The sequence below is a fragment of the Balaenoptera acutorostrata genome, chromosome 5 (genome assembly GCF_949987535.1).
Source record: "Balaenoptera acutorostrata chromosome 5, mBalAcu1.1, whole genome shotgun sequence".
Taxonomy (NCBI): domain Eukaryota; kingdom Metazoa; phylum Chordata; class Mammalia; order Artiodactyla; family Balaenopteridae; genus Balaenoptera; species Balaenoptera acutorostrata.
The window spans coordinates 66,412,772-66,439,844 of NC_080068.1; the positions used below are offsets into that span (position 1 = coordinate 66,412,772).

The 27,073-nt window shown below is 40.1% G+C and overlaps 1 protein-coding gene and 1 pseudogene across 8 annotated transcripts; one reads left to right on the plus strand and one right to left on the minus strand.

Annotated features, from left to right (window-relative positions):
- Positions 1 to 1,219: 1,219 nt before the first annotated feature.
- LOC103007708 (RE1-silencing transcription factor-like) lies at positions 1,220 to 26,827 on the minus strand. 8 transcript variants are annotated; one of them, XM_057546878.1, is made up of 6 exons: positions 26,651 to 26,827; positions 25,615 to 25,748; positions 21,177 to 21,246; positions 17,906 to 18,809; positions 12,612 to 12,695; positions 1,220 to 6,955 (listed from the first exon to the last, which is right to left on the minus strand). In XM_057546878.1, exons 3-6 carry the CDS (start codon positions 21,228 to 21,230, stop codon positions 4,917 to 4,919), a joined length of 3,081 nt encoding a protein of 1,026 aa, XP_057402861.1. In that variant the 5' UTR covers positions 21,231 to 21,246; positions 25,615 to 25,748; positions 26,651 to 26,827; the 3' UTR covers positions 1,220 to 4,916. The 8 variants fall into 8 exon arrangements, with proteins under 8 accessions (XP_057402861.1, XP_057402860.1, XP_057402859.1 ...); XM_057546877.1 differs by having other exon boundaries at positions 25,615 to 25,817; XM_057546876.1 differs by having other exon boundaries at positions 25,615 to 26,256.
- Positions 19,936 to 20,452, plus strand: LOC103005849 (EKC/KEOPS complex subunit TPRKB-like; annotated as a pseudogene).
- Positions 26,828 to 27,073: the final 246 nt, after the last annotated feature.

The following is a 27,073-nucleotide window of genomic DNA, read 5'->3' on the forward strand; positions in this document are numbered from 1 at the left end:
AAAGGCAATTTCGTAACACAAACTTTCCCTGATTACCAAACATTAGCACACTGTTTTAGCAGCTTCACCAACCTGCCTTTATGGAGCTGAGGATGAGAGCTGTAACGTACCCTAGAGATCATACTACTGTACCGTTAACTCTAACTACAAACTAGTGTCAAGCCCTGACTGAGACCATGGGCAGAATACAAAGAAAGGATGGCCAAAGGTTAAGTGTAAACGGATGTACATATGAAAATCATAACAGGGTGAGCCTCTGAGAAAGGAATAGCAAGGGACTGGAGAAACACACGAATAACCATTCTTTCATTCCTTAAAATAACAAACCAAGTCACACATCAGTAACATTTATATATTCATGATAAATTCCCCATATACCCTTGCATCAGGCAGAAACTTTCATGCTCCTCATCACTGATTCTACCATGCCAATAAAACAAATGCTTGGAAACTCATTTTGCTTTGTTCCTGATAAGGACTCTTGCAAGAGGGGGAAGCAAGAGGGGGAAGAGAGTGAATCACACTCATCGGTTCAACAAGAAATATCTATTCTTTCCTGAAAGCTTCCAGGTCACTTGCTGCATCAGGACAGAATGCAATCCGGTTGTTTTCATGCTTTACATCGCTTTCCCTTTTCCCTAAAGTCCACAAAAACACCTAAGCCTTCAACATACAGCACCACTGTTTATGTGAACTAACAAAGGAAAGAGAACCTTACTAGAATGTGGCTTGTCACTTTTTCATGGGTTTCATACTCTTCTCAGACTTCCACTGAATACAGTAAAATCCTTAAAATAGTGCCCAGGCTTTCAGTGAACATTCAATGTAACTCATTTTATTTTCTCTTCAGTGCATCTTTTTTCAATTATGAGTCAAAATTTACTAATACCAGGCCTGCAACTGAGAAGGGACATGTATATTAAAACTGTTAAAGGGACCTGTAGTTGGGAAGGAATTACTATGTAAAATCTCCTATAAATTGTCTGCAGGTTGTTTTTTCCCAACCTTCACCTCTGCCTCCCAAATAGCAAATTATAGAAAGACAGGCTTTAGACTACTACCCACTGGGATTGTTAACTCAAACAAAAACATCTGCCACAACCTTTCTACCTACCATGGGTTATCTGGGGTAAAAGATTTTGAAAATTAATACACTTGCAATTCCAGCCAAATAAATTGACTTCCTTGATACTTGATGTACCAATAATAAACAAAGGCATAAAATGCTTTTTAAAACTTTATTTCAACATAACTATACTTACAGAAATACACTCATATTGGTTATTAGAACGCAATTTAACTTATCCTACACAATTTGGACCAAAAAACTTGGTACATGGTTTGCTTTAAAAAAGAAAGAAAAAGCATTTGCAATCTGGTTTATTTTTCCATCTATTACAAATGTATATAAAAGATCCACCATCAAATGCTGCTAAAGCAAACAGCATGAACCTTGAGAAATTAAACTTTGGTTTGTCTCTGAAAAATAACATGTATTGCACTGTAAAAGTTTATAAAATTGGTGCAACAAAACATTGTTGTAATGCTTCAATGCCAGTTCACAAAGTTCGATAACTAATGGATGTTGATGAGGGTGGGGAGAGCCTATGTGTACGTGTGAAAATATAAAAGCTATCCAATCTAGTTAATATTGCATGTAGATCACAAGTTTACTCAAATCAAGATTCAGATAATTTCTTAAATCTGAATTAACACTACCAGTCCAGTTCATCTGCTGAGGTCAACAAGGAAACTGCACAGTAGCTGTTTTTTTGATTTGTGCAAAAAAGAAAATGAAGTTTCTTCCCCCAGGTTTTCAGTCTAGAACTGAAACTACAGGAAAGGTATTCCTTCCACTGTCAACATTCATGGGGTGATAGGCGATGACTCAAGCTTAAATCTGAATTAGCACTCAGATGAGAAATAGTTCCCAAAGTTAAAGACCACATGACTTTAGAGGTGACTCTAGAGGGACTCTAAAGTCATGACAAAGATAAAATGGCCCTTCTTGGGAGACCAGAGTAAAACACCCAGCCATAGTTGTAAGGAACCTTAACAAAAAATGCAGCCCTTTGTGAATGACACCTCAATTTAACTTTAAAAAAGAAAAAAAGGCAGCCCCATAGAAGCAGCTCTGAAAAGAGGAAGAAAACATAACTTAAAATACCTTGAAAACCAATGTGAATATAGGTTCAGAAGATAGTTAAAAGAGATATATTTTTATAAGACTACCAAGGATTAGGCTTATAACATATTCTAATATTTCAACTTTTGCTCTAGTACTAAACATCAATCTACAAATAACATGTTCACTTTTCATTCCTTTATCAAAAGGGAAAATTCTAGCTTCAATCCTATCCAGTGGAGGGTATACTGAGAAAACAAAAAGATTCAAACAGTTCCATGCAAATATCACATTTTTCAAATGGAAGAACTCCCAACTAGACCAGAAGTTCTTATTACTAATGCACTTTTCATTGAAACAATTTTTAATAAGAACAAATACATGGCATTAAGGTTCAGAACCTAATATAGGCCTGACAATCAAGTCCTTGTTTTCTGGAAGAAAGGCCTCAAGTCCACTCAATTTCCAGTAACAATGTTTTCACAGATCACTTTCATAATAAGGAGTTTTAATTTCCTTCATACTTTTGTTTTTGGCATTCTAGTCTTAAAATCTAGATTAGAAAATTAGTCCAATTCCCCAGAAGTCAGATTTTTTCTTTTGAAGTATCAAAGAATGCACAAAACCTCTTCCCAAAACTGATTCCCAATCTGTAATTTGTACTTAACATGAATCTTTTCATGTATACTGTAAAAGGTAACTTATACAAAATGTACCCATGAATATTAAAAAATATTTGTTAGACAGATTTAACTAGCCTTATAATTTAAGTTTTAAAACATAAATATTTGCAGCTTGATCTTCCATTGACAATGATTGTCGGAGCTTAGAATTCAACATCATTTACAAATCCCCAACGTGCACACAAAACACACACCAGTAACACAACTTACTCCTCATGTCTTGAGAGAATCTTCTGCTTCTTTAAATCTTTGGCCTCCCAGTCAATTCCAAGTTCAAATGTCTTTTAACTTGGACTTCACTCTCAGAATTTTAACAAGTTTTCCACCCATACTTCAATACTTTTTCTAATCTTTCCTGTTGCATTGCCAAACTCTGAAACCTGCCTCAGAGATCATCAGACAAAAGAAAATCAATGAAATATAAAGTGGTTATTTCAGAATAGAACATGGGAGAACTGGAATTGTTCAAGGTTCCCTATGGGGATCATACTTTTATTGGGACTACAATGAATAACTGCTGTCAACAAGAAAAATCCTTTACTGGATTCTTTCATATTCTTTGGTGACTGGCCAAAGAACCTACCAACAAAGTTTGGAAGTACATACTCTTCCATACAAAGTGCCCCACAGGAACACGAGAATAGCTGCAGCTCATCTGAGTCCTCGCCTGTAGAAAAAGGCAGTCACAGGAACAGCTAGGACACCCACTAGTTGGTGGAGATCCCTGAGAAAGTGTGATTTTTTTAATCTGGACTGAATTTAACTTTCACCAGCCTTTTTCACTGTATTCACAGGAAGTAGCAGCTGGTCTACCAGCACTCATACTACCTTTCTCATCATAGGTTTTCTGTATAATCGCTATGGCTTTGGAATCTCACAAACTGATATTCTGTATAACTTGAAGGAGTAATTATGCCTCCTAATTCCAGATTTGCAGTTTCCAAATAAAAACTACAGTTCTTTATTCAGCGGAGTAGACATAAAAACACCAACCATCTATGAAAGAGGTTTTCCTCTAAGATACGATTTAACACCGTACATTTAGGAAGTAGATGTACTAAGATAGGCCAAAAGTTTACTTATGGTTGGTATTTGAGATAAAAATCCATTCAGTATAGACCTAGTGGCTTATTTATTGTAAAGTTCAAACTGAGAGCTATGAATTCACTATACGCATTTAAAATAAATAAGTTATATGAAATGCAGATTCTGGCATAGATATGAATATCAAAATCAATGAATTTAACCTGCATGTTTCATTTGCTCAGAAATTTGCACACACTAATATTCTGCAAAAAAGACAATTGCAGCAAAGGAAAAAAGAAAACTGCCCTTTTGCAAACAAGATTAAAAGCATCCCTCCAAAGAGGAAAAAATAAAATGCAAATATATGTATAAAGTGTTACTGTTCAACAAAAATAATGCTAGTTCTAGAAAAAAATGTAACTGCATAGATTAAAAAAAAAACAACAATGTGCAACATCTTAAGCTATTAAAGCACCAAAATAAAAAAACACACCAAAATCAATGTTTTTATAACGATTAACATATACACAAATAAGAAATATGTATTGATCAAAACTCAGGAAGTAAATACCTTGGCTGATACACTGTCCATTGTTGGCAGAACTTCTCTTCAATTTAAATGTCTCTTTTCATCTCTAAAACAATTTTAAAGTGCTAACTTTATATAAAGCAGGCAAATTCTTCAAGTAATTTGCTATTTAAGTATGCCAATTTTTACAGAGCTAAACAAGGAACTAAGAATAAACTAAAGTGAAACAGGAAGATAGACATGAGGAAAAAACTTGCAAGTTATAGCTGAACAAATCAATAGAATGCTCTAATACCACCTTGGCCCTCTTGGCTCAATTAAAAGCAAAAGCTAACAGATTTAGCTGGTTTATTACACTAACTCCCTCGGATTTGCTAAAATTTGTACATCATTAGGTACATGGAGTCCTAAGGAAAAGAATGCCACTTAAAAATCAAGACTGGATACTAATTAAAGCAATTTTTTAAAAACAAAAGGTTGTCTACTACTACAAATGAATACAAAATGTCAGAGACCTTACAAACTAAGAACTGAAGCCTTGCCCAAAGTTTATTTACTCCTGCCCTTGAGCTGCCTCTTCAAGGAAGTATACATTAACCAAATGGCGATTGAGGTGTTTGCTGTAATCTTTTTCCTTTCTAAAAGAACGATCACAGAAGATACAAACAAAATCTCCCTCGGCCACTTTGACTGCCAAGGCTTCCTTTCCATTTTTTCTACTAGTCTCTTGTGGAACTGGCCGAGCCCCATTCAATCCAGAATCATCACTATCCTCTGACATGTTGTCACTTAGGTCACTTCCATCATGACTGTGGATGCCTTCGTCTTCATCCATTTCCTGAGACTCATTTACTGCCACGGTGACGGGAGGTGATGCCACAGTAGCTGTGGACACTGCTTCACATTTTTCTAGCGGTAGAGGAAGAAGTGGTGGTGAAGTTGGTTCTTCAACTGCCGAGTCTCTGCCGGGGGGATTCTCTGTTTTCTTCTCATCAGTGTCCCTCTTCATTTCACAAAGCATAGTGTCAGCCTGATGTTTACCATCTAAAGTTTCACCCTCTGGCATATTCAAGTTTTGTTCAGAGGATGAAATATTGGCAGATGCCTTGCTAACAGCAGCAAGACCAGCTAGACTCTGATCTGCCTCTTCTGCTTCCACTTTTTGAAGAGGAGCTTCTTTATGTCCTTCGCCTGCAGGGACTAATTTTTGGTCTTCTGACTCTTCCTCTTTTAGGTTTTCCTTTGGCAGAGGTGGTGATGGTGGTAAGAGATCCTGTGCACCGGCACTTTCCTTTAGAAGCTGCCTGTCTTTAACAGGCACTAAGCCAACTTCAATAAGGACTTGCTCCTTCTGCGCCATTTCACTCTGCATGTTGGGCTTTACCTTCCCATTAGCTTTCTGAGGAGACCTTTTGGGCATCGGCTCCATGGGGGGAGGAGGCTCCACATGAACAGGCCCCTTCTGAACAACCTCGACCTCAGCGTGCCCCACGGCGGGGAGAGGAGGAGGAGGAGGAGGGGATGGGGGAGGAGGAGGAGGAGGAGGGGGCGGCAGCTCCGTCTGAGCAACCTCGACCTCAGCGTGCCCCACCGGGGGGAGAGGAGGAGGAGGGGGCGGCAGCTCCGTCTGAGCAACCTCGACCTCAGCGTGCCCCACGGCGGGGAGAGGAGGAGGAGGAGGAGGAGGAGGAGATGGGGGGGCAGCGGGAGGCGGCTCTGTCTGAACAGGTCCCACCTCAGCGGACTCCACGGGAGGAGCAGGCTCTATCTGAGCGGGCCTCCTCTGAGCAGGCTTGCTGCTTTTTTTACATGGTTTACTTCTCAGAGTTTTCTTCTTTGCACTGTTTTTCATGCAAATACTTTGCTTTTTATTCTCCTCTACTTTGCTGTCACCCTTTGGCACTTCCTGACTATTTCTGGATTTGCTTTCTGCCTTCTTTTTCTTTTTTGTCACAGGTTCCTCATCATTAACAGGTTCTTGTAAGGAACGGGCTTCAGCTTCTGTCTTCCTTTTGCTTTTCTTGCTTTTACAGCTTTTTTCTGAATTATTTCCTGGGTGCACATCCATTTCTTTAGCTTCCATTGCCGATTTGCGAGTTCTGGTAGTCACTTGGCTTGAGGCATTACTACAAGGCTTTTTCTCTTTTGAAACATTATCTTTTTTCTCCACTTTGACAGACCTCTCGTTTTTCTTCCCAGTCACATCCCCCTTCATTTTTGTCTGCTCTGTTTCTGTTTTCTCATTGGTGATTTTGTTATCAGGCAAGTCAGCCTCTCGCTTTTTGGTTTTCTTTAGTTTCACTTTTGAGACATCCATGGTCTTATTAGGACAAGTAGGATGCTTAGATTTGAAATGATACTGCAGATTACACTTCTTGGAAGCTGCGTAGTCGCATACAGGGCAGTTGAACTGCCGTGGATTAACATGTAGCTCCACGTGTTTTTTGAAGTTACTTCTATCTGCTGTTTTGTAGTCACAGTGTGGGCAGTTAAGAGGTTTAGGCCCATTGTGAACCTGTCTTGCGTGACGGGTTACTTCATGTTGATTAGAGGCCACATAACTGCACTGGTCACACTTAAATGGCTTCTCACCTGAAGGTAAACAAGAGATGTTGCAGAAGGCATACATTAAGAAATGAATTCAAGATTTACTCAAGCATACTTATAAGGAACTGGATATATGTAAAAAAACAAACAAACAAAAAAACCACCAAAACTATTTCTTGAAGACTTTATCATGCAAATTACATTTACCATATTTATTTGTATATCCTTCCTCTATCCCTTGACACTGATTCTCATAGCAAATGGGAGAATAATTCTCTCAGTTAATCACCATCTTCTAAAAAGTTCATCAAGCTAGGGCTCTCAAGCACTAATAAAGGACACAGATTCATCAAGAAATACACAATTACTGGAAAAGTGACTTGGGCTCTTGATGTTAATTTTGGGGCAAGGGCACTCAAAGAGATAAGATAATTTTAAAGTTTTTATGTTTAGTTAAAACAAATGTATAATGGAGTAGAACATAAAAATCCCATACATTTCAGATAAACCTTGAGGCTTCAAAAGAAATACTACACACTCTAGGCTACACTCCCAGACCTTCCGTGTGAAAGTTTTAAAAGAATGCTTTGGCTTCAGGGAGCAAAAGGATTTTTCTTTAAATTTAACCCTTTTGTGCATCGTGGCAACAGCTGAGTCAAGTTTCACTTAGCAAACTTTTTCACTGCTGGAGTTTCTAGTCTACAGCAAAAATATAACAAGTCAGAAATCTTTTCTTGATTTTCTCCCACCTTCTTCTAAAGAATGGGCAAAGAAACTAGGTAAATGAAAAGGGGCATACAAATATATATGGTATATAAAATTAGCAAAGAAAGTAATAATCACAGGTACATACAAGACCAGAAGCCCACCCCCAACCCCCAAATTAAAAGCATTAAGATTAACTCATTCTTCCTGAATACATACCTATCTAGATCACACTCTAGCAAATATTACCAAATGGTATCCATACCCCACTGGTCCAATGGAATGCATAGCAGAAAAATGGAAATTGACATTTATGAAAATTCATCTCTCAAACATTCTCAAATTCACATCAAATCTTATTTAATTTTTTTCATAAAGCAAAACTACTCAGACATGAAGTAAAACCATATAGACGGTAAGCTTTACATGATTAAAAAATGTCTGATGACAGAATACTCAATCACAAAAACAAAAACTTATCCGCGTATGTCAGATTGTAAACGTAGCTAACTGGACAACTCTTCCCCACATTAGTCCATTAACAGATTCATAAATGGAGGTTTCTAACAACATGCTGCATTAGTCTATACCTGGCCCTATCCTGTCCTCTCCATTGAATGACTTCAAAGGAGACAAACATTTACTTAACATATATAGACACAGAATGGGGAAAAGATGCGTGACATAACAGTTAAGAATTTGTTCTACAGTAAGAATACCTGGGGGGATCAAATATGGGCTCTGCAAATTACTGTGAAGTCTTGAGCAAGGTACTGAAAACTCCCTAAGGCTCAATTTCCTCATCTGTAAAATACTCTTAAGTGTTGTGAACTATAAATAATCTAATCCACATAGACCTCTTAGCAAAGGACAGATAGCCAAGCAGTCAATACACATTACCTGTAATGCATCACTTTTGGAATGGCTGGTAAGTTTTAGAATGGGTAAACAAAAGGGAAGATTTCATGTGTTTATCCTGCCTTACCATATAAACCCTACCTCTCAGTAAACAAAGAGCTGATGAATGGAGCTGATCTCTTTAGGAAAATATTTGTGCTCATAAAATAATTAAAATGAAAATGGTCATTTTTAAGTCCTAATGAATGAGGGTATTTACACAGCCAGCATCAAGCAAGGTGCAAACCTCCATCTGTGAAATGGTCAGGGAATGGGAGTTCGTAGGACTCTGTTTAAACAGTGATGGCATCATTTAGTCGCTTCATTCACCCTACCCACATTTTTGCTTTGCTGCCGTTAACCTCTTTCTTGTATTGAAAGATCTATTCATCAAGTTTAGTTTATTAATACCTAGCTCAATGAAAATTCTTTTGCCCTGTACCAACAGTAATATTTACCTGTTTTTGATCTTTATAAATATGTCAGATGTCTATTTTATTCTTCCTAAATTAATTTATAGAGATAAGGGAAATTCAAAAAGGGAGTTTTACAAGCTTTACACATTCTTATCAAGAAGAGCCCAGAAAGAGTAACAAGGGAACTTTTAATTAAAGAGTAATAGGGGGATATTACTCAGCAATAAACACAAAGTTCTGATAATGCAGCATGGAATGAATCTCAAAAATATTTTACAGAAGGATGTTACATTTAAGTCAGAGTATCAGTTGAGGGGAGACTATGGGAGTATTGACTAGAAAGGGTAAGGAGAGAACTTTTCTGAGGGCGGTAAAACATTTCATGTCTTCACCTAGATGGTAGTCAAACAAAAGAAAACATACATAAGGTCACTGACCTGTATACCTAAGATGTGTGCATTTTCATGTGTATCAATTAAACCTTAATAAAATACTATTTTTAAAATTATTCTAAAATTCACAAAAAGACTCTCAAACCATAACATGTTTCAAATACTTGGTGAAAGGAAAATAATTTTTGCTGAAAAAAATATTTTTCCGTCTTAAAGAGTAGTTGATGGAGGTGGAACTTGCCAAGTTGTTAGTTTCCTTTAACAAACATCCATTACACTCATAATGGGAAAATATTCAAAATGAACTCCTATGCTGGCAGGACAGGAGAACTATCCAGTGTGATACCTACAAAAACATCATAAACTGGATGTATTTCCTCCAGGATGAAATGGTAGCATATCCACTCAGAATAGGAAATGGAGAGCTGTGGATTATGTCAGGATCTCTAGACTACCCAAGTGAGGATACTTCAAAACCATTAGTTACAAACACCAATAAAACACAGAATAACACCAGATTAGGTTAGTGTGTCTGTATATTTCACCAAACCAATACTCTGATCCCTTCTTACTTTGGCCTCAGAAGAAGACCTACCCTAATGGAAGTGGTCCAAGGAAATAACCAATGTGGTTTTGCTTTATAAACCAATTTGTCATTTTAGCTAAAATGTACCAACTCAGCAGAGCCTAGTCTCTTCCAGAAATAAGAGACTGAGCATACACTTCTCTTCCCTAAAATACATTCACATGAACAAGGAAGTGAATGCCCAAGGTGACCTATAAAGATCAGACTCAAGACCACAGAGAAAGCATCCAAGATATTCACTCCATGCAACCCAGTCAGAAAGACTACCTACCCAATTTGACCACACTTAGCCTCACTTAATTTGCAAGTGTTATTATCAGCAACTTCTAAGAGAAGTACTAAAACATAGGATCGGCTGGAAATAATTCAGCACATTCATACACAAAACAAACTAACCATGTTTGTTTCTGGTTTGTGACTCACAAATTGTTGGCATACAGAAAAAGACAATGGCTCTGCTCTCTCCATACTCTGTGCTATGCTGTAGCTTCTTGAGCCATTTTCTGAGCCATAATATTCTTTAAACACTGCTGATGACTGAAAATGAGGGTGGGGGAGTTGAGGCCAAATCCGAGCTCTTCTAAATTGCAAGAATGACAATTAACCTTAGGTAAAACACTTATCTTCTCTAAGCCAGTGTCCTAATCTATAAACTGGGATTTAAGTATTCTAGAGGTACTAAGATTATAGATAACAAATTCCAATTTTTCAGTACCCAGCATGCATACAATGAATAGTAACTGCTACTCATTATTATAACACTTTTTAAATACTTGCTGTACTATAACAGCAACTACTAAAAATCACCTTTAAGATATAACAGACAAAAGATAACAGTAACCAATGCAAAATCATTCAGGCAATCATTATTGTCTGGTGTAAAACACCATAGATAAAAATGTATACAGTGACAAAAGTATTATCGATTCAATGAAAAAAATACAAGTGTGTTGTCATTCTGATCCAGTGACACTAGTATTAGGTCAACCAGATATGACTTCAAGTGAGGCACATTATTAACTACAATTCAAGCATTTAGATTTAATTTCCAGTGTACAAGTTATACAAGGCACAGGGACAGAGGAAAAACTAAATGATACCATGAGAAAGCAAGTTTACACAAATCCAGAAGAGGGGACATTCCAGAGGAAAAAGGGCCATATTTCTCCAAGGCCTTAGTTTCCCCATTTGTAATATGGTGACAATATCAGAACTTACTCATCATGAGACAGTTATGAAAACGGAAATGATCCAACTCATGAAAAGCTCTTAAATATTTTATTTAAGGGCTAGAGCACAAGTATCAGTAGGATATGATGGCCTACCCTCAATAAAGCAACCATATTACCCACAGAAAATGAAACCAGGAAGCACCCAAAAGTAATACTAAAAACAGGTTTCTGGTTAAGTGACTCAATAGTTTAGAAGATTGAGAAGGAACATTCAAAGTATAAAACTTGACAAGAGTGTAAGGTCAAGTTGAGCCAGTGAGCATGCTGTGAGCCCTCAGAGCTGCTCAAATTAGAATTCATACTATAATCAAGTCTTACTCAATCACTGACTTCAAACAGCAATATCCAATAGAAATAAAATGCAAGCAACATAGGTAACTTTAAATTGTCTAGCAGTCACATTACAAAAGTAAAAAAGAAAGAGGTAACATTAACTTTACTACTTACTTAACCCAATATATTCAGTATCATGCCAACGTGTAATATTAAAAAATAGATATTTTACATAATTTTCTTCATACTGTTTAAATTCAGGTGTGGCTAGTGGCTATCCAATTAGACAGCACAAACTGTTAACCTAAGGTAATTGCTAACTGTTAACTTAAGGGAGTTGGGTCTACATACACTTTGGTAAACAGCAAGATTTTAGCATACCTCCTCCACAGGGGTATATATTCTAAATTTAGGAAGAGAGTACTCTGATCAGATGTGACTGCTCACCCAGGGTCAGTGTGGCCAAAATGAAATAATTATCCATTCAAGACCACTATGCTTTTTAACTTTGCCATCTACCTACGTATTTTGATAATGGGGACCAATTCTGGTGGTGATCATGATAATTTCAGTCACTAGAGGGGATATAAATCTCCCACTTGTTATAGCCCTGCATTTTATCTATTATAGGTTAATAAAATGGGATCCTGGACTACTTATCATTCTTTAAAGTTTGACTTTTATAAATCAGTCCTCAGATGCCCTACCAACTGTCAAGAGAATAAAGCCAAATTTCAGGACCTGAGCAGGTAGCTAAGAAGGAACCCCTGGAACCTGGCAACCACACACTATGAAACTTGGTGTTATACTCTGTTGGGGATGCGGAGGGAGAGTCGGGAAGGAGTATAAGAAGGCAGAGGTTGTTCAAAAAGGATAAACCAGCCTTGGTCTATGATAGCAGTTCAACTTTTATTACATCATGGAACTTGATGAAGGTCTGATGAAAATTAAGGACACTCCTCCCAGAAAAAGTACACACATACATTTACATTTAGTTTTGGACATTCCACCTACAGACTCCCTGGTCAGGAATCTCCATTTAAATACAGCTCCACACTAGTAGACCACGAATTTTTAACTCTAATTTCAAAATTATATTATAAATGAACTATAAATAAGGACCCAGTTCCAAGTCTAGAAGAACTTTCTTATAATGGTAGTTTACCAAAGATGATAGAAACGTTCCCATTTCTTACCAACCTGAATGAGTACGCATATGTCTGGTTAAATGAGTCTTCTGAGAACTTGAGTAAGGACAAAGTTCACATTTATATGGACGTTCTCCTACAAAAATATAATGATTAGTGTTCAAATATGATAAAATAATGCAATTACAATTCTCACTAACAATATACACATCATTCAGTACTGAGCATTTTTTAACAAGGATTTCTTTTTTCCTGTCCCTGGCAAAATGATCAACTTTTATCATGTATTAGAAAGATTATTCAGAATACACCTAACTACATTATTTTAGCTTTGCTGACAAAAAATACCATTGGCTTTCTGAATTCTCACAGCCCTTTTAATTTTCACAGTAATGCTACATGTTATTACATTAAATATTAAGAAATGAAAAAGTATCTTAGATCAGGTATAAAATTAGAATTATCCTTTTAAAAAAAATCCACAACACTGTAAATCAACAATACTTCAATAAAATTTAAAAAAAAAATCTACCCAAATTTTCTGATGCTATGACTTAGGTAACTTTTTTGATCCTTATAAATGATAAATCTACCATTTGAAATTGTTAGCTTAAAGCAATAACATTTTTGAGTGGGGAAGCTGTTGTTTTAAGCTAAAAATTTCAAGTGGTAGATAGAACTTTTATAAAATAGGTCAGTGTTAAAACAAGTTATAATCATAAGGCCACAGGGACTGAGAGCAACTGAAGATGAGAGGCCAGTGATTTAATAAAGAATTTAAGACTCAAAGGCAGGAAGTGTGTATTTTTTGGAAACAAGTTGTCAACCACAAAACATATCAAAAAACCAGCTTGCTAATTTGTTTTCATATACTCTTTAGCCACAAGGTAATAATTATGACCTCAGGCAAGCTTCCTCATCTGTAAAAGTAATAGTACCTTCACTTCCTAGAATTGTGAGAATTTAAATCAAGATAATATATCCAGAGCATTTAATGCGGTGCCTGGCACATACAGGCCTCAATAACCATCAGTTATTATTTTGTCTACACTATAAGTTACAGTAATAGATGTGTCTAAAAAAATGGGATAAGGAAAAGACAAGTACAAAAAAAAAAGAAAGAAAAAAGAGAATGTGTTGATGATGGGACTTCCCTGGTGGCGCAGTGGTTAAGAATCTGCCTGCCAACGCAGGGGACACGGGTTCAAGCCCTGGTCTGGGAAGACCCCACATGCTGCAGAGCAACAAAGCCCGTGCGCCACAACTACTGAGCCAGTGCTCTAGAGCCCGCGAGCCACAGCTACTGAAGCCCGTGTGCCTAGAGCCCCTGCTCCGCAACAAAAGAAGCCACTGCAATGAGAAGCCCGCATTCACTGCAACTAGAGAAAGATAGCGAGCAACAACAAAGAACCAACACAACCATAAATAAATAAATAAACAAACAGAATGCGTTGATGACTGTGAAATGTGCTCCTAGTAACTATTCAGCTGTTATTAGCCAGTAGCTATAAATTAGCTGTAAATACATTATAGCAACAAAATGCCTACTTCGACCTAGAATTTTAAAACAGCTTAAAAAACGCTGAATGTATTTCTGTAAAGAAGATACATACAGACTTCCCTGGTGGCACAGTGGTTAAGAATCCGCCTGCCAATGCAGGGGACACGGGTTCAATCCCTGGTCCGGGAAGATCTCACGTGCCGCAGAGCAACTAAGCCCCTGTACCACAATTACTGAGCCTGTGCTCTACAGCCCGTGCGCCACAACTACTGAAGCCCGTGCACCCTAGAGCCTGCATGCCACAACTACTGAGCCCACGTGCTGCAATTACTGAAGCCCAGGTGCCTAGAGACCGTGCTCCACAAGAGAAGCCACTGCAATGAGAAGCCTGCGTGCTGCAACAGAGTAGCCCCCGCTCACCGCAACTAGAGAAAGCCCATGTGCAGCAACAAAGACCCAATGCAGCCAATAAATAAATAAATAAGTTAATGGAAGAAAAATTTAATACCCTTACAGATTAACATGAACAATCCACTAAGGATAATTTACTTTTAAATTCTTCATAACAAAATAGATTGCTTCTATCTGTGCAACTCACCAAAAAAGGCATAAGTACTCTAGAAACACTAGTAATTTTTCAGTCATACATATAGGCAAAAATGTCATTTTTTTTTAAATGTCATCTTTTAAAGTAGAATTTGTGTACTCCAATAAAAACTAATTTAAAAAAAAGTAGAATTTGTGAACTGGTTAAATATCGAGACCACAAAATGAAAAATCTTTTGACTGAAGACTCAAATGAAAATCCTCAGCCCCCTAACGTGATAACTACCTACAGAAATGAGATTCGGAACTTTGAATCTTAGTTGTATGTGACCCTGAGCACATCACTTTAGGCTTTCAGTAAACACTTACCCTGTTTTCCTCAGTAAATTGTTCTGAAGATTAGCAGAGAGTAGAAGAAAGCACCTAACACTGAGCCCTCAATACAGGAACATAAGAGACCCACTAAGTGAACTTGAAACGCAGGCTACCTAAGTGAGAAATAAGAAACAAGCGATTCCTGTTGATGATCATTTCTTATCTCTGCTCTTCAGCACTAGATGAATTTTTCCATAAATACAACTTCAGAACCATGCGTTTAATACCACTGATACTCTCAGAATTTACATAATCAAAATACTATCCTTCTGTTTATACACCAACCGTTTTGAAATTTTTTTCTTTTAAAAAACCACAAATTAGGTAATACCGGCGGGAAAAGCTTTTAAGAAGTATTAAGACAGGGACTTCCCTGGTGGTCCAATGGTTAAGAATCCACCTCCCGGGCTTCCCTGGTGGCGCAGTGGTTGAGAATCTGCCTGCCAATGCAGGGGACACGGGTTCGAGCCCTAGTCTGGGAAGATCCCACATGCCGCGGAGCAACTGGGCCCGTGAGCCACAACTACTGAGCCTGCGCGTCTGGAGCCTGTGCTCCGCAACAAGAGAGGCCACGATAGTGAGAGGCCCGCGCACCGCAATGAAGAGTGGCCCCCGCTCACCGCAACTAGAGAAAGCCCTCGCACAGAAACAAAGACCCAACAGAGCTAAAATTAAATAAATAAATTAAAAAAAAAAAAAAAAGAATCCACCTTCCAATGCAGGGGACATGGGTTCGACCCCTGGTCCAGGAACTAAGATCCCACATACCACAGGGCAACTGAGCCTGAGCTCCACTAACTAATGAGCCCGTGTACCACAACTGCAGAGCCCACGTGCTCTGGAGCCCCTGCACCACAACTAGAGAGAAGCCCACGCACGGCAACGAAAGATCCCACATGCCGCAACTAAGACCTGACGCAGCCAAAAATAAGATAAATAAATAAATAAATAATTTTTTTTAAAAATGTATTAAGTCCAAATAAGTTTAACACTAAAATGTGAAATGAGATATGTACAACCAATGTTAGCTATGTAAGTCATAACCTTATTGTGGAAATATCAACTTTAATGTGGAGAAAAAGTTAAGTAATGAATGATGAAGTATATAAAATACAGCTATTAAAATTAGTCACCTGGACTGTAATTAAGTGAAAATAAACCACTATAAGAAAAAAAATTAAATGGCAAAAAGTAGAGATCCTACTTAAAAAAAAAAGTATACATAAAAAATTGGAAATATACAACAAAACTGAAATTTTTCCAGTTCTCTCCATTTTCCTTTTTTTTCTTAATTCTAAAAATGTCTTAAATCAACTAATTTAGACTTACTGTTGAAAACATTTTTAGATTTGGGGGATAATTTTTAAATTGTTCAGTGACTCAACAATTTTGAAAGTATCAAAATATAACTGACACAAAAAAAATCAAAATTTAATAAGACAGAGACACTAGTCATATTCTTTTTTTTAATACTTTTAAAAAATATATTTATTTATTTATTCAGTTGGCTGCGCTGGGTCTTAGTTGCAGCATGCGGGAATCTTTTAGTTGCAGCATGCGGGATCCAGTTCCCTGACAAGGGATCAAACCCAGGCCCCCTGCATTGGGAGCACAGAGTCTTAACCACTGGACCACCAGGGAAGTCCCAACAATGGTAATACTCTTTATGTTGACTTGCATGGTGGCTATGAGTATATATATTTGTAAAACTTCATCATTGTCAATAATACCTCAATTTTAAAAAGTTCATAAAGGTGTACACATAAAAGTCATGCACTTTTACCATATGTCACAGTTACTACCTGAAAGCTCTACAGATTATGGCCAATTCTAAATTAGGCCCCAAGGTTTTCAGAAAACTGTGAAAGGACATAAAGTACTTACGGCTAAAGAATATATGGTATCTGGGATTTGTTTTATGATATTGCAGGTGAGGTTAGTTTAGTCTAACAGTTTGTTTAATTAAAACTGTTAAGTGATTAATGGTGTAGGATTCCCAAGTAACTCTCATTTCCTATGCCATGTAATTGTGAAGTGTTTGTACTTTTTTACTTTTGAAATAAAATGGTTTCGAAGCCTGGAGACAATCAATCACAGGTTACAACAAATTCCAAAGAGACTGCAAATTCTTTTACGTAACTAGATTTTACAGCTTTAAATTACACAGGAACCATCAACTAGAGCTTAGGAAGCTTGCTACACATGGTCTTTCTTGTAATGGAATTTCATCTGCAAGTTTTCTTGTTTATGTCTACCACTTAAGCAAAGCAACATCAATTCCTCTCCTCAGTATGACTCACTTCAGCATGGGGTTCAGTCCTGCAGAGTGACAACTACTCAAAAAGGGATCTGATGCAAACAGCATTCCACAGCCCCTTTTCACTTCTGATGCAAAGAGTAGAGTACTAGGTTACCTTATCCATTTTGTTCAGTCCAGCAATCAGTCCTCAAAGGTACCAATTCATATCAGGAAAATGTTCACATAACTATCAGTAGTTACACTGTTTTTAAAAAATGAGACCCCTTAATTACAAAGATTTGAAAGTCAATTTAAAAGTGAATAATTAAGGGGTGTTGGAGAGAAATGGGGAGCAACCACTGAGAGGGGTTTCCTTTTGGGGTGAAGATGTCCTAAAATGGACTGTGTTGTTGGCTGCACAAGTCTGTGAACACACTAAAACCAATGCATTCTAACTTTCAATGGATGAATTGTGTGGGAGTGGAGTACATCTCAATAAAGCTGTTATTGAAAAAAATGAATTGCCAAATATGACAAAATATTAATAACTGTTGAGTATAGGGGATGGGGACCCATGGGTGCAGCGGGGCATTCTCTTTACTTCTGAGATGTTTGAAATTTTTCATTTTTAAAGTGTTTCATTTGGGGGGTAGAGTACACTTATAAATGAGAAAGGTCCTCTTACCTGTATGAGTTCGAACATGCTGAACATAATTGTTTTTTCTGTCTGAAAAATAGTTGCATTTTCCACATGTGTATACTTTCCTTGGAAAATGGTTTCTCAAGTGTTTCCTCCAGTGATATTCGCTTACTGTGGTGTACGTGCAAATGATGCACTTGTAGACTCGCTCATTGTCCCCGGCTCGGGTGTGGTGTTTCAGGTGAGCAGTATAGTGATCATAGCGATTGGTATTGTAGCCACAGCGGTCACAGCGAATGGGGCCCTTGGAGAAATCTCCCTCTTCCCCCGTGGAAGAGCCGCATTCCCTGGCTTTGGCTTGCTTCTCTGCACTTTCTTCCACAAAAAATTTCTTGGCACTATGAACTCGGATGTGATGCACAAACTGTTCTTCAGATTCTGCTTCATACTGGCATGGTTTACAGCGAAAGGGCTTGGTCTTCAAGTTCTTGCATTTGTCCTCTGCTACAGGTGTTTCCCGAGGAAGATCTTTATTTGCGCTGTACGGTTCTGAGGCAGCTGACACCTCAAACACAGGCCGTGGTTGGACAACACTGAGTTCCAAACTCTCCAGTTCCATGTTTTCCAGCCCACTGGGCTCGCCTTTTACCTCAGGAGACTCCTCGAGTCCTTCTCCATCACTATCTGAAAAGTTGTTATCCCCAACAGGCATCAATTCTGCCATCTGTCTTTCTTCGCCAACCAGGTAATCACAGCAGCCGCCGTTTACTTCCCCAGTTAAGGCCACATTTGCCAACATGATGAGCTGAGGCGCAGCCAGTTCAGCTCTGGACAGATCAGGCAAGTCATACATGTCGTTAGGCAAGGCCATGCCCATGGTGCCACTGCCGGTGAACAGACCTCCTCCTCCGGAAGACTGCCCCATTACCTGGGTGGCCATAATGGTGTTCTGCATTCAAAACAAAACAAATAACACGAAAGCACCAGTTTAAACACAACTTTTACTGTTCTAAAACCACAACATCACTGTAAGTCTTCATAACTTAAAAAAATACATTTTCCCATATATCTTTAAACTCAATCAGCCTCATTAACTACTGAAAATAAGCCTTTACAATATTTTGTAATTCCAAATTCTCTTTACTGCAGTCATCAAAAAAATTTCTATGACCCCCTACAAAAAATTCTATCAAGCGTCTGACACAACTCATCCATCAACTAGGTCTACCACTAGTGTGCCTTCCCTCAAGCACTTTTAATTTCTCTGGTAGAAAAATATAAGTAACTTTCATTTTTAGTGTTAATTAAAATTATATTTTATATTCCATACATAAATTCCATACATAAATTCCAAACATGCTGTCCTCCCATCTCCTGCTTCAACAGCTTACTGGTCTGAATCAGAAAGGGGAAAAATTCAAAAGCCAACTGTGCACTTATATAGTACAGTCTGGAAAGTAGAAGCCTGTAATTATTGGCCAATGGATTAAATCTCATATGAACTCAACTACCTCCAAAAGAATAAACTACAGTTGACCGTTGAACAAGAGGCTAGGGGCACTAACTCCCTGGTGTAGTTTATCTTAAAATCTGAGTATAACTTTTGACTCCACAAAAACTTAACTACCAACAGCCTACTGTTGACCAGAAGTTTACCGATAACATAAAGAGTAGATTAACACATACTTTGCATGTTACACGTATTATATACTGTATTCTTACAATTAAGTGAGCTGAGAAAAGAAAATGTTATTAAGAAAATCATAAGAGGCGCCAGGCTGGGCTGGGCTGGGCTGAGCGGGAACGGGAGACTCAACCCCAGCACCCATGACTGTGATTTTCCAGGTGATGCCCGTGATTCTTGATGCCTTCATTTATCCAACACCTTCCAAGGCCTGGTCCTGGGATGCAGCCTGGCAATAATCAGCTCAGTCTCTCCCTTTGAGGGCTGACAGCCTAGCAGCGATACATCATCCTGATAAGCCTGCGACTCACCAAAGTTGTGACAAAGTAGCTTGCAGAATAGGGAGCTAGTCCTGGGGTTCTGGGCCCGCTGAATCCTGCTTATCTATGAAATGCAGTTAACACATCAGCTGGACCTACTTCCCAAACACAGGGTGACCCTTCTGTTATTTAATGATGTAAAAAATGCTTGAGAATAAAGGCCATGGAAGGTGACACTGATGGCTCGTTAATAAACCCTACAGTGACTGTCGATCCATTTCAGATACTTGTGGCAGCAAACAAAGCAGTTCACCTCTACAAACTGGGAAAAATGAAGACAAGAACTCTATCTACTGAAATTATTTTAATCCTTCCCCAAATAACAATACTTCAGAGGCCTTGAAAAAATTTGGTACCTCGGCAAATGACACATCAATTCTAACTGCTTATATTGAAGACGGAGAAAAACAAATAAATCAAGGAGACCTAATATCTCCGATAGAAGGTCAAGTTTCTCTGAAAAATCTCCCAGAAATAACACATATTACAGAAATCAAAAAGATATATAAACTATCTTCACAAGAAGAAAGTACTGGGACATTATTGGATGGTATCATTTGTAGAATGTCAACAAAAGATGTTTTGTGAAATGGGGACTTCCCTAGCGGTCCAGTGGTTAGGACTCCGCGCTTCCAATGGCGGGGTGCGGAGGCATGTGGGTTCAATCCCTGCTTGAGGAACTGAGATCCCACACGCTGTGCAGTGTGGCCAAAATATAAATTGGGAAAAAAAAAAAAAAGATGTTTTGTAAAATGACAGAAATATTAAAAATTTTCAGCACTTAAAGAAAGAAAATCATAAGTGAAAATATATTTAAAGTACTGTATTTATTGATACCATAAGTTTGTGTACAACATGTGTATAAGACATCCATCTTGTCTTATACGATACAAAATACTGTTGATGTTAAACATATTACTAACACTAGACATCAAAAATGAAAATATGAAAAAGAAATTCATACTTATTTACAGGTATAACATTTATGCATTGACAACAAAGAAGCAGCAATATGATTGCTTTATGGTAACCTAATATAATCAACACGATTGCATCCCGGTAGTCTAGTGTACATGCAAATGAATCTTTATAGAAATTTTATGGCATATAGTATTACAGTTATATTCATCATACAGCATTGGAAATGTCACATTTTTTTTAAAAAGCCACTTACCTGAGATGACAGGCTGATACAGTTTGACCAAGTAGGAGAGAGAAAGGCGTACTGTATGGTACTATAATTTTTGAAAGCAAAGTTATAAAACAGTAGGAAAACTAACACATAATTAATTTTATATTAAATATCAGTCACCTTATACCAATGTAAGGATAGGCTATCCACTTCAATACAGGTTTTGCACACCATGTTCTACACAATGAACCTGTAGGCGATAAAGATGATGACACAATAACGTCTCAGGGTTCTTGCCATAAAGTTACTAGATTTTCACAAGACACTCACACACAATAGATAAGTTCATTAACTGTACAGTATGATGATTATTTACTATTCATTAACTGGAAGTGGATCATCACAAAGGTCTTCATCGTACTAGTCTTCATTCACACTGAGGAGGCTGAGAGGAGGAAGAGGAGGGGGTTGGCCTTGCTGTCTAAGGGGTGGAAGAAGTGAAGGAGATGAAGGGTAAGGCAGGAGAGCCAGGCACACTCATGTAACTTGATGGAAATACATCCTAATTTTTGTCTGACTTTTTTGCTTTTTTTATTTCTCCCAAAATGTTTCTATGTGGTACCAATCCTTCCACGCTTTGCTTTAGTTTTAGTGCCTGTATCACAGAAGGTCCATGCTGTGAAAGGAGTCAAAAACAGTCTTGAATAATCAGAACCCTTCTGCCAGACTGTCAATTTGTTTCTGACACTGCTTCTTCTGCATCTTATTCCTCATCATCTGGCGCTGGTTCGAAAGCACTCATCTCCATCAAGTCATCTTAATTCCTCTGATGTGTTTATTAGCTCTTGAATTTCTCCAAGATTCCTATCTTGAAACCCTTCACCCTCCACCTTTTTTTTTTTTCTTTTTGCCATATCCAGAATCTCATGATTTCCTTGATTGGCTCTGTTGTAAATCCTGTAAGTCATGCACAACATCTGGACACAGTTTTCTCCAGCAGGAATTTACTGTTTGGGGCTTGACGGTCTTCACAGCTTTTCCTATAACAACAGCCAACTTCAATCATGTAATCCTTCCAGACTTTCATGATGTTCTATCAGGGTTCCCCTTCCACAGCACTGACAATCTTTCCAATCTTTCCATAGACTACCACGTGTAATGAGCTTTAAAGACTCCCTGGGACTTCCCTGGTGGCACAGTGGTTAAGAATCCATCTGCCAATGCAGGGGGCACGGGTTCGAGCCCTGGTCTAGGAAGATCCCACATGCCGCGGAGCAACTAAGCCCGTGAACCACAACTGCTGAAGCCCGTGTGCCTAAGAACCCGTACTCCGCAGCAAGAGAAACCACTGCAGTGAGAAGCCTCAGCTCGCCGCAACTTAGAGAAAGCCCGCGCGCAGCAACGAAGACCCAATGCAGCCAAAAATAAATAAAAATAAATAAGTAAATTTATTAAAAAAAAAAAAAAAAAAAAAAAAAAGACTCCCTAATCTAGAGGCTGAATTAGAGACAGTTCTGTCTGGGGGAAAGCAGACCACTTCCAACACCATTAATGTTGAACTCATGGGGTTCTGGGTGGCCAGGGGTATTGTCCAAATCAAAACTACTTTAAAAGGCAGTCCCTTACTGGCAATGTATTTCCTGACTTTAGAGACAAAGCATCAATGGAATCGATGCAGAAAAAGGGTTCTCATTGTCCCGGCCTTCTTGTTGTACAACCAAAAGACTGGCAGCTGGGGACTTCCCTCGTGGCACAGTGGTTAACAATCCGCCTGCCAATACAGGGGACACGGGTTCGATCCCTGGTCCGGGAAGATCCCACATGCCGCAGAGCAACTAAGCCCGTGCGCCACAACTACTGAGCCTGCAACCTAGAGCCCGAGCACCGCAACGAAGAGTAGCCCCCACTCACTGTAACTAGAGAAAGCCCACACGCAGCAACGAAGACCCAACGCAGTCAAAGTATATATAAAATAAATAAATTAAAAAAAAAAAAAGACTGGTGGCTGGTGTTTATCCTTTCCCTTCAAGGCTTGGGGGTTAGCAGCTTTATTTAAGGGTGGTCCTAATCCTAAACCCCACTGCATTTGCACAAAACAGAAGAGTTAGCCTATCCCTTCCTGCCTTAAATCCTGGTGCTCATTTCTCTTCCTAATAAATGTCCTCTGTCTCATTTTTTTCCATAATAGGGCACTTTTGTCTGTATTAAAAACCTTGAGAGACTTGTGGTTGCCAAGGGGGAGGAGGCATTGGGAGAGGGATAGAGTGGGAAGTTGGGGTTAGCAGATGTAAGCTATTATATATAGAATGGATAAACAAAGTACTACTGTATAGCACAAAGAACTACATTCAATATCCTACAATAAACCATAAAAAAGAATATTAAAAAAAAGAATTTATATACATGTATAACTGAATCACTTTGCTGTACAGCAGAAATTAATACAACATTGTAAATCAACTATACTTCAATTAAAAAGTCATTGAGAAAAAGAATAGCAATCCGAACAGGTTTTTTTTTTTAACTGAAGTATAGTTGATTTACAATGTTGTGATCAACGACTTTCTTTTAATATTTATTTATTTATTTATTTGGTTGCTCCAGGTCTTAGTTTCAGCTCTCCAGCTCCCTAGTTGTGGCATACAAACTCTTAGTTGCGGCATTCATGTGGGATCTAGTTCCCTGACCAGGGATCGAACCTGGGCCCCCTGTACTGATCTTATTCACTGTGCCACCAGTGGATTGGGAAGTCTGGATCAATGATTTTCTTAACGGTGTCTGGGAACTTGTCTGCTGTGTCTTGATTGGCAGACACTACTTCTGTTATCTTGACATGTTTTAAGCTAAATCTCTTCCTAAAATTATCAAACCAACCTTTGCTGGCATAAAATTCTCCAGCTTTAGATCTTTTACCTTCCTTTTGCTTTAAGTCATCATATAATGACTTTGCTTTTTCTCAAATCATATTTAGAGTCCATAGGTATGCCTTACTTATAGCAATCCTGCACCAACGTAAAAACTGAATTTTTAATTCGAGATAAAAAGGTATTTCCCAAAACATGCAAGGTTTTCAGGCCTGCTGGCATAGCTGCAGTGATGACCTCACAAATTTCCTTTTTTTTTTTAACCATTGGTCCTTAGGGTCAATTCATTTATCTTGAAATGGTGGGCAACCTCAAGTGCAGATATCAATCTACCCCAGTACACAACAAACAATTCAACTTTTTCTTGTACTCTGCTTCTGGGGAGCATTTCCAGCATCACAAGTGGCACTATGGGGTCCATGATGTTATTCAAGGTTTCTGGTATTGCACTAAACAGGATGAAAAATATGCGAGAACCGTGAGTGGTGACTTTTTATTGCCACACAATTTACTGGAGAGACTGCTCACATGGAGATGATTACCTCACCTGGCATTTTAAGCAGATACTTGCAACACTTGAGCTCACCAAAATTAATAAGAGGTGGCCACAAAAAAATTATTACATTAGTACAGTATGTACTACAGTTAATTTTAAGCAATTATGATTTAATAATGAATCTTCATGTTTGCATTTCTGTGAATGGCACTCATATGTGGTTGGTTATGAGTTTGTGTGCGTAAGTCTTGATAAATTTTAACCTTTTATTAGATTTTTGTTATTTTATGGCAGTAAATGATATACGACTACTATCTACATATATTTTACATATTAATAACATGTGTTTCCTAATTTTTTTTATATTAATAGGCTACATGGTTCATCTGTTAATTTTTTCAAAATACTGCAAATCTTCAAAAAATTTACATTGTTTCTTGAAAAGAATCCACGTATAAGTGGAACCGCAGAGTTCAATCATGTATTGTTCAAGGATCAACTATATTATTAAATGTACCACTTAGTTTCTTTCCCTTTCTTTCTCTTTTTTTTTTTTTTGTGATGACGACCTGTTAAAAAGTAAAAAAAAAAAAAAAAATTACGGACCTTTTCTCCTGTGAAAAGAGAAATTTGGTGTATTTAAGAGATCACAAATGAAAGTAAAGAAACTTTCAAATCCCCATATAAAATAGCCGATCAAGTCATCTCCGCAATCAGCAACTTTCTTGCATTGCGCTTGACTTGGCTCACTTGCCTAGAGGAGCCATTACAAGATCACCTTGAAAACTTGTTGGTCTTTTTATAAACCGTCTTCACACTTTACTTTCCAATCTAAAAGGTGTAATTCTCAAATTAGGTGTTCTCCTGCAAATTAGAAAAAGCAAAATAGGTGGCAAAGGCTAAAAAAAAAATGTTAAACCCAAAATGCAAAAAGTAATCCGTCTCACCCAAGTGCATAAACACAAACCGGTTGAGTCATAGGTACCAACAAAAGTTGGAATCAAATGCCATCACACAAAGCAAACGCTGTCCAAGAGTTTAACATAACAGCCCAGACTACTCGGTAATTTCTAATTCTTCCCAAACCCTAACTACCATCCCCAAAGGGATTTTAACGTTGGTCGGGAAGACTGTCCAAGCACAGTCCGAAAGCCCAACGTGCTGCGCGAATTCCTACGTGCTGCTGCCACCAGCGCCTGCCTCGGCGGCGGCATTCCTAACTGAAATAGGCATTCGGCCATTTTCTCAAAATACGTACCAAACACAAAGCAGCTCTTTGCAAACTCGGGAGCTCTCGCTTCCTCTCGGCTCGGCCCGCTCACTGCACCACTGACACACCAGTTGCCGCCACACTCGTCCTGAACCTTTCCCTGGGCTCCCCAACACTAAAGACTGCAAGACGGGCAAACTCGGGGTGCCGCTGGGCCAGGCCAAGTCTTCCCCAGTCCAGGTTGCCCCCTCCTGGCCCGCGCGCCCGAGTCCGGGAAGAGGGAGGAAAGTTACCGCGTCGCCGCCGTCCCGGCTGCTCGCCGGCCCCAGGCTCGCCCTCCGCAGGGGGCCGAGGAGCCGCCGCGAGCGCCCTCCCGAGGCGCCGGGCCCCGAGCGCCGGAGGGGGCCCCCCGCGCCCCGGAAGTTTGCGGGTTCACTCCCCCACGGCGCCCCGCGGGACGCGCGCCCCGGCCCCGCCGACGGCGGCGGCTAGGTGGCCCCGCGCAGAGGGCCCCGGCGGCGGGGCGGCCCGAGCGCAGAAATCGCTGTCCAGCCCCATTGGCAGAACCGCCCGAGCCCCAGGCTGACTCAACCCTCCCGGCCGCACTCAACGGCGCCTTCCGGCGAAAGGGAGAGGCCGCAGAGGCAGGGGGCGGGAGGACCGCCGGCAGGCCAGGAGCTGCGGCGAGACCTGGAGCAGGAGGAGCACGAGAGGAAGTTTCAGAACTAGGGCCCCAAGCAGCTCCGCTCCTGGCCTCCCGACAAGACTCCCAGGGACGTCCGGGCCCGCGCGGAGGCGGCGGCCCGGCCTCAACTGGGGAGGGGGTCCCGGCGCCGCGCCGCTCCCCACCAATGCCCCCGGCCCAGCCCCCGGACCGCGACGGTGTAACCCGATCCCGCTCAGCCGCCAGTCCCCGCCCGACGCGGCCGCCACCGCCGGAGCCACAGTATCTGCAAATCAGCCCTGGACAGCGCCTCGCTCCGCGTCCTTCCGCGCCCTCCCCCTCCCGCGGCCACCGCCGCCACGACCGCCCGGCCGGCCCGCCGCCCCCACCCGACCGTCTCCCAGACCGCGCCACGCTTACCGGCCTTCCTGGGCGAGGAGGGGCGACGACCCGCGTCGCCGCTCCTTCTCGGACTACTTTTCTTTGTTGCTGGAGTTTCGGGGGAGGGGAGGGAGAGCGCGGAAAAGTTGGACGCTGGGGCAGTCGAGGCCCACGAAGACCCAGGAGAGGGGCTGCAGAGAGTGTTCAGGCCGCCGGCTCTCCCCCTGCCGTCCCGGCCGCCGCCGCCGCCGCCGCCGCCTGGGGCCCCGGGCCTCGGCGGCGCTTGCTCTGCTCCTGCGCCGTGAGCTCTCGGGAGCCGCACATTCCAACACAGGAGGCTACGCCGCGCACCCGGCCCGCGCCGCCGCCGCCGCCGCCGCCACTCCCGGGACACGCCCCCTCCGCCGCCCGCGCGCGCCCGCGGGACACGCCCCCTCCACCGCCCCCGCGCGTGGCCGTCTG